At 45.7% G+C, this 13,100-nt stretch overlaps 1 protein-coding gene across 2 annotated transcripts in view; it reads left to right on the forward strand.

Annotated features, from left to right (window-relative positions):
• Positions 1-13,100, forward strand: part of MORC2 (MORC family CW-type zinc finger 2) — a 35,622-nt gene that overhangs the window by 11,325 nt on the left and 11,197 nt on the right. For both annotated transcript variants that reach the window (XM_042828728.1, XM_042828729.1), the window contains exons 6-12: positions 576-684; positions 1,675-1,834; positions 1,913-2,024; positions 3,512-3,637; positions 8,369-8,448; positions 11,844-11,926; positions 12,839-12,924. In XM_042828728.1, the coding sequence (XP_042684662.1) occupies positions 576-684; positions 1,675-1,834; positions 1,913-2,024; positions 3,512-3,637; positions 8,369-8,448; positions 11,844-11,926; positions 12,839-12,924 (756 nt within the window). The remainder of the gene's footprint in view (positions 1-575; positions 685-1,674; positions 1,835-1,912; positions 2,025-3,511; positions 3,638-8,368; positions 8,449-11,843; positions 11,927-12,838; positions 12,925-13,100) is intronic.

Here is a 13,100-nt window from a genome sequence, read left to right on the forward strand (position 1 = left end):
TGCAGGAGCACTTTGGACATGTGCTGCAGCAGGGAGCTCTGCTCTGAGCTGATGGCAGTGTTGTCATGTTGTGATAGGGGGGTTGGGTCAGAGCTGGAAAAGGTGAAAGAGCAGAGCTGAAAAAGCAGGAAGAAAAAAAACAAACCTTGGTGTCTTTGTCAGATCAATAGTGAAATTGAAGCAAAAATAATGCTGCAGCCTCTTAGTAGGAGATTTGGCTGGTGCAAGTTAGATGGACTTACACTGCGTATATGATGTTTGGAAAGCTCCATTAGACTTCAGCTTTAAACTGTGAGTAGTATGAGAGGAAGGAGTTTAGAGAGCTGGAGTTCTTTTTGTAAGATGTCCAGGTCTAGATGCTTTTTTGGAAGGAATGATACATGTAGAAAGAGAGGGCCGTTGCTATTTTTAAGCCATTTTTTTTTTTGTTATCTGCTTTTGGAGTCTCACAATTGAGCAGAATGGAAACAAACTGATAACTTGGTCTGCTTTCTAAAGCGTTTGCATAGATTCTGCTGGTTTGCTAAGAAGTGGTGGGCATCAATTGTAACGTGCTGCCTGAAATCTTTCTCCAGGGGTTCCATGCGGATTGGGAAAGACTTTATCCTGTTCACAAAGAAAAGTAACACCATGACTTGCCTCCTCTTGTCCCGGACGTTTCATGAGGAAGAAGGCATTGATGAGGTTTGTATGTAATGAAGTAACATGATGAGTGCTGAAGGTTGTGGTTCTACCTGCTGAAAATTTGTGTACCTTTAGTTCAGATGTTCTTTATCCGAATTCCTAACATGGAAGTATTTCTGTGCTATGTGTATATACTGTGCATGGTCAGTAATGAAAAGTTTTTATTTTGCACTACATGTCAAGAAGGATTTTTCATTGTGGCATCTGAGGGAGCTGCACAAAGAAGCCATTGATGGAGCAGTGGGCAGCCAGCAGTGGTGTGTGCAGCTCCATAGTGCCCCCGGAGCCAGGAGTTTTGGCATGAGCTTAATTCTGAATCAAGGAAGGGACATCCTCATCCTGCAGGCATTCAGGGCCAGGCTGGATGTGGCTTTGGGCAGCCAGGTCTGCTGGTTGGTAACCCTGCACATAGGAGGGGGGTTGAAACTGGATGAGCATTTTGGTCCTTTTCAACCCAGGCCATTCTATTATTGTGTGACTCTCTGTACTTGGTATACATCTGCAGTCCATAATTTTACCTGTGCTTCTGTTCTAAACAACAGAAAACTGACAACCTTTCTAGAATCATACAAAAATAATTAAAAAAGGGAAATTGGAATAAACCAAGAATGCTTCAGCTCGAGAGAGGTGTTAAGCACAGAGGTTGATGTTTGTTTTTCTTAAAGAATGAAAGTTTGTGGTTTTTTAGTGTTAGGTATAAATCATTGCCAGATGAAAGAAGCCATGGGTTGTGTTGATGTTGAGCAGCCAGAACTTCACAGGTTGCTTTGGGGCTGTTTGCTCCAAGACTTGATGTTGCAGAACTTGGGAGGCTGGAGAAGGGAGATCCTTGAGCAGTTGGCTGTTACGCAAAGCATTGCAAAGTTAAGAAGAGCTCCTGCACTAACTGTTGGCCTGTAGAAAGGGCTGAGTTCACTCAGCATTGATCCGTATGAATGGCATAGAGGGGGTGGTGAGTCTGGGTTGCTCCTGATGCTGTGCTGTTTGCAGGTCATTGTTCCACTGCCCACATGGAACGTGTGGAACCGAGAGCCTGTGAGTGACAACATGGAGAAGTTTGCTATTGAGACAGAGCTGATTTACAAGTATTCCCCGTTCAAATCAGAACAGCAAGTGATGGAGCAGTTTAATAAGATCCGTGGTGAGAAAGGTATGTACGGTGCTGGCCATGGGCAAGGTAGTTTGGGGTTTGGGTTGGATTTGTCTGATCAACTTGTTACTTGCTCAGGCACCCTGGTGATCATCTTTAACCTCAAACTGATGGACAACGGGGAGCCAGAGCTGGATGTGACTTCTGACCCTCGAGACATTCAGATGGCAGAAATTCCCCCAGAGGGAACGTGAGTGTGACTGACATTACAAGCCCTTGGGTTTTGATCCAATTGTTTGGGGTTTGACTGTATGCTGTGTGCGTGTGGTTTTCTAAAAGCAGCTTTTTCTGTGCTGAGGAGTTTCTTAGCAGTGTGGGGTTCACATGTACAAATAGCTCACAGGCACTACACCTTTGTGTTGGTCTGAAGTTCTGCATTGACTCGTCTCAGTCAAAGCAGCCAACTCAATAACCTTTAATGTCACCAAGGGAGGATGCCCTCAGCTATGAGTGTGATTTTCTGTAGGTGTCAGGTTTTTGTCAGTGATGCTGGTCGTGAGTCTGATCTCAAACAAATGTTTAGCTTGTGGTTAAATGAATACCAAGAAAATGTGAGTTATTGTGCAGTTCAGCTTCAGAGAGCAGATGATGCTGGTGGATGCAGGCAGCCACTGGACCTTCCTTAGGTGAAGAAAGTGAATGTGCACAGAGGGCAGCTTAGAGGAGCAGTGGAGGGTGGTGGTGTTGATTCCACGTGTCAGGGAGGATGAGCTTTCTGGAAGCTTTGTAGCCTGAAAAGGAAAAACTGACCCTAAACCACGGTGGTGTTAGAATATATTAGTTTGATGCTTAGTATGCAGGTGCAGCAAAGCTCTTGGGGACCTCTAGGGACCTACTAGGATTCTCAGTTTCCTTAGTGCACAGTGGTGAGCTTCCATGATTAGCACTGATAGAGGAAGGAGCTGCTTCTCCCATGTGCTGTTATTTCTGTGTTGGATCAGGGCAGGTTCTGCTGGAGCACACTGCTGGTGAACTGAAGGTCAGGTGTACTGACAAGTAGAACACTTGGTGTTAAGTGGTTCAGGTCGTAGCTATGGCCTTTATTATCCAGCTTTATTCAGAACATTCCTTTCAAGCTGCAGTAATATGTATGTAAATGTTTGGCAGCAACATGTAAAATACACAACTTGGTGCAAAAATCTACAGAACACAAAGGTTGAAAAAAAATACCATGGAATGATAAAATAGAAAAAGCTTTTGTTTTTATCTCACTCACTTGTTGAAGGTTGCGTGTTTGCAGTGTTTTGGAGTAGATGCCTGGTATGGCAACACAGCAAGGTATTAATGATGCTGTAGGTGCCTGAAATAAGTTACAAGGTAGTGAAAATCAGTGTGAGGAGGTGATTCTGTTGGTCATTTGGAACCTAGGTAGCAATTCCTTGGGAAACAAGAATCTTCAAAGTTTTTTCAATGGAGAAACTTGTTCATTTTGTTTGTACAGAAGTGGAGGCTGTATGACAGCAGTGTGTCTGGGTTGTTTTTAGCTAGAGAAGAATTGAGAGGGGAAAACTGTGCAGGAGAGAGGAAAGACAAAAGATGAGCAGTGTGAAGGAGTCGTTGGTTCCTCAGGGGATTCATGGAATGAGTCAACTTTGGAGTATGTGGTCATAACAGGGAGAGTGTGTCCTGCAGGCAAATGCAGAAACTGCTCAGGTTCTGAGCACGTCTCTCTTGCAGAAAGCCTGAGCGCCGCTCCTTCCGTGCCTATGCTGCTGTGCTGTACATTGATCCCAGGATGAGGATCTTTATAAACGGACACAAGGTGCAAACCAAGAGGCTTTCCTGCTGCTTGTACAAGCCAAGGTAAGCGCCAGAGCCAAAGTCTGCTGACACGTGCAGGACCTTCCTTACAAAAACAGGTTTAGCATTTTGCTGTCTGGATGTGTCCTGCATAACTCCGCATTGAAGCCACAGGAACAGATGATAGGAGACAGGGATGTCACACAGGACAATGTCAGGTGCTTTGTATGGGAGCAGACAGATGATGTTAGTTGCTCTGCCTATATTTACCAAGGCTGTAACCCCATCAGAAGGCCAGCAGATCTGGCAGGCACGGTTTACCCTTCGTAAAGCTGTGTTGGCTGTCACCAATCACCTCTTTATTTTCCATGGGCTTTAGCATAGTTGTCAAGAGCACGTGCTCCAATGTGTTGCCAGGCACAGAGGTGAGCTGACTGGCCTCCAGTTCACCTGGTCTTCCGTTTTTTAATAGGACAGGAAAATACCTAGGGTACATCCTAGAATTATTACAGAAAGGAAACCACGCTGAACACTCTGAAATAGTTATGTTGGAAATTAACGTTTATCAGTGGTTAATCTAGGTTTGAGTAGAGATTGGGAAAGACTGTTCCTCATCCTCCTTTTTAATTCCCTTAAAGATGGCACATTTGAAAGCGAGATGAGGTGTGCTGGCAGTTGTCTTCAAAGAGAATAAAGAAGGTTCTAAGGGGAATAAAGGGAATGTGTTTTTAGGTCTGTCTGAGACAAGAGTATTCCTCTGTCCACGATAGCACACAGGCTGCATTCTAAGGTAGCCCTGTGCCTTAATAACACACCACCATGTTGTACTGCAGTGGAGTTCTGACAGTGTGGGCCCACCACCAACTTCCTGGGTGCTTTTGCTGTTGCAGTTAGTTGTCAAGCTGCTGATTAGTGCCCTTTGAACCTGGCCAATTTTCAGCTTACATCAGTCTGCCTGTCAAGCTCATACTTACTCAGCTTCTTTAATTAGAATTTGGAGAGTGGTGTCAGAAACCTGAGAAAAGTCAAGCGAGTTTGCATCTACTGCTCTCCCCTTCTCAGCCTTTTCACTGTCAAAGGCAGTCAGAATAACTTGCTGCTGTAAATCCTGGTTTGCTTGGTTGATAGGATCTTACACTCTGAATTTCTGTATTTTACCTGTGTGTGATTGCCATGTGCTGCTTCATCCTGTGCCACAGTCCAGAAGAGGACTATGGAAGGAAGGCAAAAGGGGAGAGTCTTACTTTGGAGTGTCTAGATTGCATCCTTCTGGTCTTGTACTCCTAATGCCAGCCATGGATGGCTGCATGGCTGCTGAAATTTCGTCGTAGATTTTGAGAGCCCTTCTGGTAGGCGCCCACAGTGTGCCATAACAGGTTGTGAAAATTCATTCACTTCCCTTCTGGTCCCTGAACAGAACTTATTCTCTCTTGAACAGCTCTTTCTTGAGGGACCTGCTAGAGGAAGGCCAGTCAGTCAGTCCTTTTTGAGAACGAAGTTTCTCCTTTTACAGCTGTTGGTGATTTGTTTGCATGTTTCCATGAACTTACTGAAAATGCAGGGTGCTGGTGTCATGGATTTTCCCTTCAGAGTTGAAGCTGGAGCTCATGCATCCCTATCTGGCTCCTGAGGTGTCTGCAGCTTAATGCTACTCTCCTGGACTTGCAGAATGACTGATTTGTACAGGAGCATAGAGGGGAAGCCTACTGATGTTACACCATTCCTTGGAGGACAGTTGATGCTGCAGCACTTGAGCGTGGCTGTCTGTGGCAGAGCTGCTGCAGTCTAGGCCGGATTACTGCTGCGCTTTTGTAGCCAGCTACAAGCATGTAGGGGCAGTGATGGTCCTCCTGGCTGGCAGCCCAAAGGATGCTGTGCTGAGTGTTCTGTGTAAGGGCTATTTGCTAATCTCTGTGGGAGAGTCATGGTGCCCGAGTGTTAATTTTATTCATATCCTCCTAATTAAAGACTGCTGAAGTACTGTAATGGAATGGCATTCATCCATCAGTATAGAGACACACCTGTCCATTTCTGTGGCTGGATTTTTAAGAAAACGTGTTATAAACTAGCTTGCCATGCTAAGAGCAGGCCATTACTTGATGGTGAGCTAAGAGATGATCCTGACTGTAGTCTTTCTACATCCTTGGTGAGCTTTTGGCCAGGTGTCTTTCTGCTTGAAATGATCGCTTCATGTTCTGCATTGGGCCATTCTGGTCTCAAGATCTGCTAAGGAGGGTGGCCTGCTGAAGGCAGTGAATTCTCTCCCATTGGTAGGGCAGTAACTCTGTCTTCATCTCTGAAGGAAGATCATTTAACAGTGACTTGTCTGCAGGTTAATTTTTTTTATGTTAGGGAGCAAAGAGTGGAAATCTGTAATGGTCCTCAGAGTGTTTAAATGCCTTTACTGCACAAACCTGGGTTTTGCAGCCTTTGATTTGCTCTCCTTCAAAAATAACAGCTTGTGTTCTGAGCAGGACATCTGTTGTTCTGTTGTCACTTGTCCTTCCTGAATGCTGTGGGTTGTATAATCAGCTACCAATGTGTTCCTCCCATTCAGGTGGGAGAAAGAGATCCAAGACTGAGGAAGCAGTTTTTCCCTTACAAAACAGCTCTGGATATATGGATACATTCTACCCTTTGCTAGAGTTCAGTGAAACCTCATACAACCTTTCTGGAATGTCCAGGAGTCAGGAGCAAGTTGCTTCTGTGCAGATCTTTCAGCAGCATTTATAGGTGTGATGCCCGCAGCACCACCCTCCCTGGAAGCTGCTTTCATCTCTTGAACAGTTACTTCATCTGTTGCCTCCCACAGTCACTGTTTCAACTTGTTTGGCAGCACAGTGCATGCAGCTAGAAGTAAGCAGGCAGTTCTGCACATTAGCTTATATGCCTGCTATTTGAGCAAGCAATGATCTCAGCAGGCATCAGGTGCTGGTGGCTGCAGTAGCACTGCGTGCTGCTTTGTTTGCCTTGGCTGTGTGCTGTGTGCTGTTATTGCACCACGTGCAAGAGAGTTTCCTTCATGGGGACACTGTAGGATGATTTTGAAGGCAGGGAAATGTGGATTTCTTGTCTGTCAGACTTCTCAATGCGGATCTGTTCCCACCACTTGAATGTGAGCTTTCCTGGCTGTAGCCAAAGCCATTTGGCATTGCAAAATAAAGCAAAACGTAATGGTTGGGTGGTTTCTTCTTTCAGGAATTGTTCAGTCTCTGGGACAGTTTATCTGGAACCAAATCTGTGTTCCTTGTTTTGCTTTTGGGCTATTGAACATTCCTGCAAGTAACTGAAGCTGGTGCAGGGAGCAGCGCTGGGAAGGTGGGAGTGGAGCTGGGGTGGCAGCTTAGTCTGCCTCTCTGGGTTGAAAAGGAGGAGGTGTACCTTGCTTGGTGAAGCAGTCTGTCTGTGATCTTGCCCAAGTACTTCTCTTAGAATCATAGAATGGCTTCGATTGGAAGCAACCTTAAAGATCATCTCCTTCTAATCTCCCTGCTGTGGGCATGCATGTTTTCCACTAGACCAGGCTGTCCAAAACCCCATCTAGCCTGACTGAGAACAGTTCCAGAGATGGGGCTGCAGGGGCACTCTGCTGGCTTACATCCAGCTTCTTGCCCACCAGAACCCCCAAATCCTTCTATGAAAGGTTGCTCTCAAGGATTTTTTCTCTACACTTAGCTGGGATTGCCCCGACCCAGCTGCGACACTCTGCACTTGGTCTTGTTTAAACCCCATTGCATTCATGTGGGCCCACTTCTCAAGCTTGTCCAGATCCCTGTGGGTGGCATCCCTTCCTTCCATCGTGTCAGCCACACTGCTTAGTTTGGGTTCTATAGCAAACTACTGAGGTACTCTCAACACCACTGCCTGTGTCGCTGATCAAGATGCTGAAGAGCACTGGTTGCAGGACAGACCGGGGGACACCCCTTGTCACCAGCCTTCACCTGGACATGGAGCTGTTGACCATAACCTTCTTCCTCAGGAGTCATTTGTTGAGATCATTCAGCTTCACCCTGTTCCCTCTCACCCAGGAACGTAAGGCAGGATGTGGGTGATGTAATTTAATTATGCCAACGTGTTGACAGCAGTTGTGTTTTTCAGAATGTGTTCTGGTTCTTGGCTCCAGGTAGCTTAGATCATCCTCAAGTAGGTTTGAGGAGATTGCACAACCCAGTGTCTGACTCTGCCTCTCCTAACGTGGTTGTTTGACATGTTGCACTGTGTGTGGAAGGTAAAACAAGCCATTGCAACTCAATAAAGCTTTACAAGGTTGTAAATCAGAAATGTCCTGTATTTAGAAGCTGCAACTTGAAGCTGTGTTCAGACATTTCCTATGCTGCTTTACAGGCTTTGAGCTAACTCTGCCTGGAGGTGCGTGCTGTGAAACTGCACGGTGCTATTTGCAGGAGAAAGGAAGGATTATTTATCTGGAGTGGAAGTTTTGTGTTTTGTTTTTGTTTTTGAGAAGTTTTACATACGTGTTCAGCACTTTTTTCCCTTCTGAAGAAGTTTTTCTCCTTAATCTTGGATTCCTTTCAAGAATATGGAATTTGTTGCACCTCGCTGTGTGATGTAGAAGGGAGTGATGCAGCTGCAGCTACTGCTAGAGCATCTATGACTATAGATATGGCCTGAGTACTTCCAAAATGCTCAGTTACTGATTCATAAACCTCTGTTTATTGTGTATCCGTTGGGGGAAAATAGTAGAGTAGCCTATGGAGACTTTATTTTCTAAACAAAGTGAAAAATCTTGCTTTGACCTTACTGCTGAGATTGCTGATGTTCTGATCATCACAGGATGTACAAATATACTTCAAATCGCTTCAAGACTCGTGCAGAGCAAGAGGTGAAGAAAGCAGAGCACATGGCAAGGATAGGTGAGTCCTGGGGGTAAGCATGGATCCTGATTTTGCTGTAGCAGAGGAAAGGACGAGGCTGTCTCACTGGATATCACCTGAAGCTGTTAGTTTCTGTGATTGCCATGGTTGCTCAAAAACTAGTTACTATGGATGACTGAGACTTGCTTCTGTGCAGTGGAGGGGATTTATGTTATTTCTGAAGAGCATTTCCTCTAGGGAAGGCATGTAATAAGCCTCGAGGCACACAGCTCTCCCTTGCTGCAGCTGAAGAAGCCCTCTGTATTTGTTATCTCACCGTTCTGTTCTTCTTGGATTGATTCCCTGTTGAAGTTGTTCAACAACAGATTTTTGTTCTATCAGGCATAAAGTGATACGGGTGCACAACAGAATCCTGATGTTTTATTGATGTCCTTCATGCTCCAAGACTACCCTTTGTCCATCTGGTTTACCCTTGCTATTAATCTTGTCCACAGGAGAATCCATACTTGATAATACTGTTACTCAACATATGGAAAACACATAAGCTACAAGTATAGCTTTCAGTTATGCAAAATGTATGAAATTTAACAAATCCTTCCCAGCAGCCCCTGGTGGGGAAAACCCACAGTGTTGGGGCTGTCTTGGAGTTGTGTTAACCTGTGTCTTCTGGTTTCATAAATAAAAACCTGATGTTGCAGAGGTGTGTGTCTGAAGAGCTGCTCTATGCAAGTGCATTTGTGCAGATCAGGTGATGATTATGGTGAGGAAGAGGCAGTGCCACGTTCAACATACGCACTCATAACAGCAATGTGATTTTTGACCCTGCCCAAAGCAGCAAAAGGATCTCATTCTCTGTCCTTATTCCTTTATGAAGTATGATAAATCGTGAAGTTCAAGCAGTTTATCCTGTGCCTCTGTCCTCATAGATGAATTATTTTAGATTGAGGCCTAAAGCCAGAGCAGGCGTTCAGCAAACTTGCATTCTGCTCAAGAAGGTTGCAGATACCATGGTTTGGAAAGGTTTCTTTCTTGCAGCATTACATGAGGCTTTCATGACTTCTGAAAGGTGAGCTTGAGTGCATTGGCAGTGAGGAATGCTGCCATTCAGTGTCCCAGCGCCAAGAACAGATACCAGCACTGAAATGGCTATCAGCACTGAAACACAAACCAAAGCACTGAAGGACTGCCAAACAAAGAGCTTTGAGCATGCTGAAAACTCGAGGCGAACATCAGATCTTGTTTGCATTAAGTCTTCAGGGCTGAAACATTCCTGTAGCATTAACCTGAGCTGCAGTGGAACGGATCTCATTTCTCTGCTTTTGGGAAAGTCAGCTTCATCTTTAATATTCTGTTCCATGTACCAAGCACTCTCTTTCTGCTGTTGATAGAGAAAATTAATTTTGACTTATTTCCAGTCTGTTTTCTCTAAGAATGCACACCATCCTGTATGTATCACAGTCCAGAAATAGAGACATGCTGGTATTAAAGATGAGGAAAAAACTCCTCATTCTCTGAGAACGAACTTTTCTGCCTCCTGTGATGAGCTGCAGCATCCCTCAGCGACCAGATGGACCTCTACAGCTCCAGGAAACTTCATTGAGGCATTGCCATTTTAGAGTTTCAAGAGCTCATTTTGGAAAGCAAGCAAATGGAAAAGGTGAAGAGTTATGTAGAAGTCCAGCACCAGAAGTCATTAAGGGCTGTATTCTGAGCTTTCCATTTCTCAGCAGTGCTGTTGGTGTGCCATGCCATTCCTCTCCTTGGAATGCTGACTCTAACTTCTGTGTGCTTGGAGTGGTTTTGTCTGTTAGGCCCTCCACTCTCAGACCTGGAAATGAATTGTGTCCTGTCAGATATCCTCCTAAGGTGCCATTGCTTTAATAAAGCAGGCATCACCTTATAGGCAGGCAGCACTCCGTTATTCCCTTCAGACTTGACTGTGCTTAGTTTGCCAGCTGCTGCAATCCAGGCTTAGATACAAATGGGATATTCCTGTGGATGTGTTTTTAAGCTGTCTCCAAATTTCTCTGTTTTCCCATTTAACCAAGCTGTAGGGGCACTGTGAAGGCACTGGGTGACTTCAATCTGTCACGCAGTGCAATTAAGCTGTTCCTTGCTTGATAAAGTTACTCTGACCCTTGGAATGTGCTTCAGTGGGAGCTAGAATAACAGAACTCCAACACAGCACAGAGAAGAAAGGAAAGGTGACCTTCCATGGTCTAAGCAAGCTGACGACCCCCTTGCATTCTCATACCTGGATGCACTACTGATGTGCATTTCCTCATGTAATTCTGACCCAGCACTGAGGGTGGTGGTGACCACCCAGCAGATGCTCCCTACAACATGTGGGGTCTTTCTGGTTGAAAAGAGAGCGTTGTTTTTTGGAGAGATGCTGCTTGTCTCCAAGATCCTATTGTGTGATGTTTTGCTTCACCCTGCATATCTCATCCTTTTTTCTAGTGGTCATGCATGCAAACGTTTCCGTGCATACATTTTTATATATATATCAATCTGTTCCTGTTAGAAATCTCTACACTAATTTCTCAGCAATTTCTGCTCCCATAAGCTGACACAGCATTGCAGTAACATCAGTCCTGCATCAGCAGCCGAAATACCTCCATGAGATGTATGGTCCAGGTGGCAGCTGCAGCTGGAGGCATCCCCTGCCCAAACAGGGCACGACTTGCCAGTCCACATTTACCATGGGGCCTCGTAGTGTGTGGGATGGAGAAAAGAGATGTGTTCCAAACAGTGAGTTCTTTGTCCACGCAGCTGTAAGCACAGCAGCCTTCTGACATGAAAGGGAGGTATTAGAGGATCATAGCCAGTGTGCTTTTGGATGGCAGAGCATGCAGATGCAAGGTATGCGATGCTAACTTGCAAGAGCTGTTTGTGTCTCCATTTTAGGAAGGAATTTCTCTGCTGAAAATGAAATTTGTTGAATGGTTCTGAAGTGGGTGGGTGTATGGGGCAGTGTGTGCCAGCTGGCATGCAGTCCTGTTGGTAATATGTAAAAGAGGCAGGAAGAGGAAGTTCTTTTAGGTGGTAAAATTTGCGTATGCAAAGAGCATTGGACATAATGGTAGGTTTTCTGTGTCCTGTTTTGTGTATAGCACAGATTAACATTTTTTTCCAGGAAAAATATGATGAACATGCACAATTTTTGAGATTTCCTTCCTTCACAGATTTCAGCCCTGCTGTTGTGCCAGTGTTGTCTGTGCCCTCTGACTCTAGTTTGTCTGTTAATGATCATCTCATGTATAACACTTTCTTTTGTACCCTTCTGTGTTACTTTGTCATCTCTCCCTTGTCCAGGTGACCCAGCACAGGCCATCTCTGCAGATCTTTAACCCCAGTTGGATGCGGTGCTGCCTGTGCTGGGTGGCTGGTGCTGGTGCTGTTGGTTAATGCTGTTCTTTCTCGTGGTGTTTCAGCGGAGGAGAAGGCTCGGGAGGCAGAGAGCAAAGCCCGTGCGTTCGAGCTGCGCCTCGGCGGGGACCTTACACGGGAGTCCAGGGTGAGTCCTGCTTTTCTGCCAAGCTGGGTGTGTTGGGCACCGAGGGAGAGGTTCAGAACCGTGGCTTTGGATGGGAGAACTAATGCTTGGCACCTGCTGTTAGCGCTTGGGTACGCGAGGGGAGCAGCTGGTGACTTCTGTTGAAGATAAGTTGTCAGCACTGTTCAGTCATCAGCGGTGTCGTCGCTGCAGGACGTGCTTAAGCCTGTCTGTTTTCCAGCCCCGGTGAGAAGGAAGCATGCTGGTACTCCAGTGCACACACCTTTCAATATCTATCAGTATCTGTCAATGATCCCCTGCCAATGTTTGAGCTTTACTGTGAAGGGGCTTTGATTGCTGCTCTCTTGAGGCTGAGGGAACGCAAAGTACTGGAAAAAAAGCAGAACTGTTGGGATTTTCTTTCTTTTGGATCCTCTCTCTTTACTGCTCTTGCAGTTTGATCCTCAGTTTCCTTAAACTGTTGTTAGAAAGTTCTTTTTGTTTCCTTCTGGTGGTACCTCGGGAAGCTGCAGCCCTGCTTTGAGAGGTGGACGGGCTGAGCTGGGAGGGAGCTGCCAGGTGGTGCAGCAAGTGGCCGAGCTTAAAATTACTCCTTAACGACAGCTAACAAAAAATACAGCATTGGAGTATCCCAGCTATTTCCCTCTTGTGTCCTGCCCTTCACCCTATGGCTTTGGTTGCATTGGCAGTTACATTTGGATGCTTCCTTCTAAGCAACTGTGTAGCTGCTTAAGCAACCCAGCAACTGGCGCAGCCCTGTGTGTTTGGGGGTGCTAATTATTGCCCAGCACAGCTGGTGAATTCTTTACATTTAGAAGATCTGTGAGATCTTTTTGAAGAGGGGGGAGAGAGAAAAAACCTGGGGAATGGAGCATTCCTGGATCTCACAGCAGCATTTCACTGTGCTGGCAGGTGACGTTACGTCAGGTGCAGAACTCGGCCATAACCCTGCGCCGGGAGGCCGACGTCAAGAAGAGGATTAAGGATGCAAAGCAGCGGTGAGTACGAGGCAGCTGCGAGCTCTGACCTTCTCAGCCTGTTCATTCCACGTGCTCCAATGTTTCTCCTGCTTCAGTGCATGTGATAGAGTGAAAAATTCAGCTCGGAGCTTAAATACGCGTGGGCACTGGGGGTTGAGTTGGCTTTTTGGATTGCTTCTGCTGTTCCCCTCTCA

This window comes from Centrocercus urophasianus, unplaced genomic scaffold, assembly GCF_019232065.1.
Source record: "Centrocercus urophasianus isolate 14NV4802_14NV808 unplaced genomic scaffold, USGS_Curo_1.0 seq_30, whole genome shotgun sequence".
In the NCBI taxonomy this organism is placed as follows: domain Eukaryota; kingdom Metazoa; phylum Chordata; class Aves; order Galliformes; family Phasianidae; genus Centrocercus; species Centrocercus urophasianus.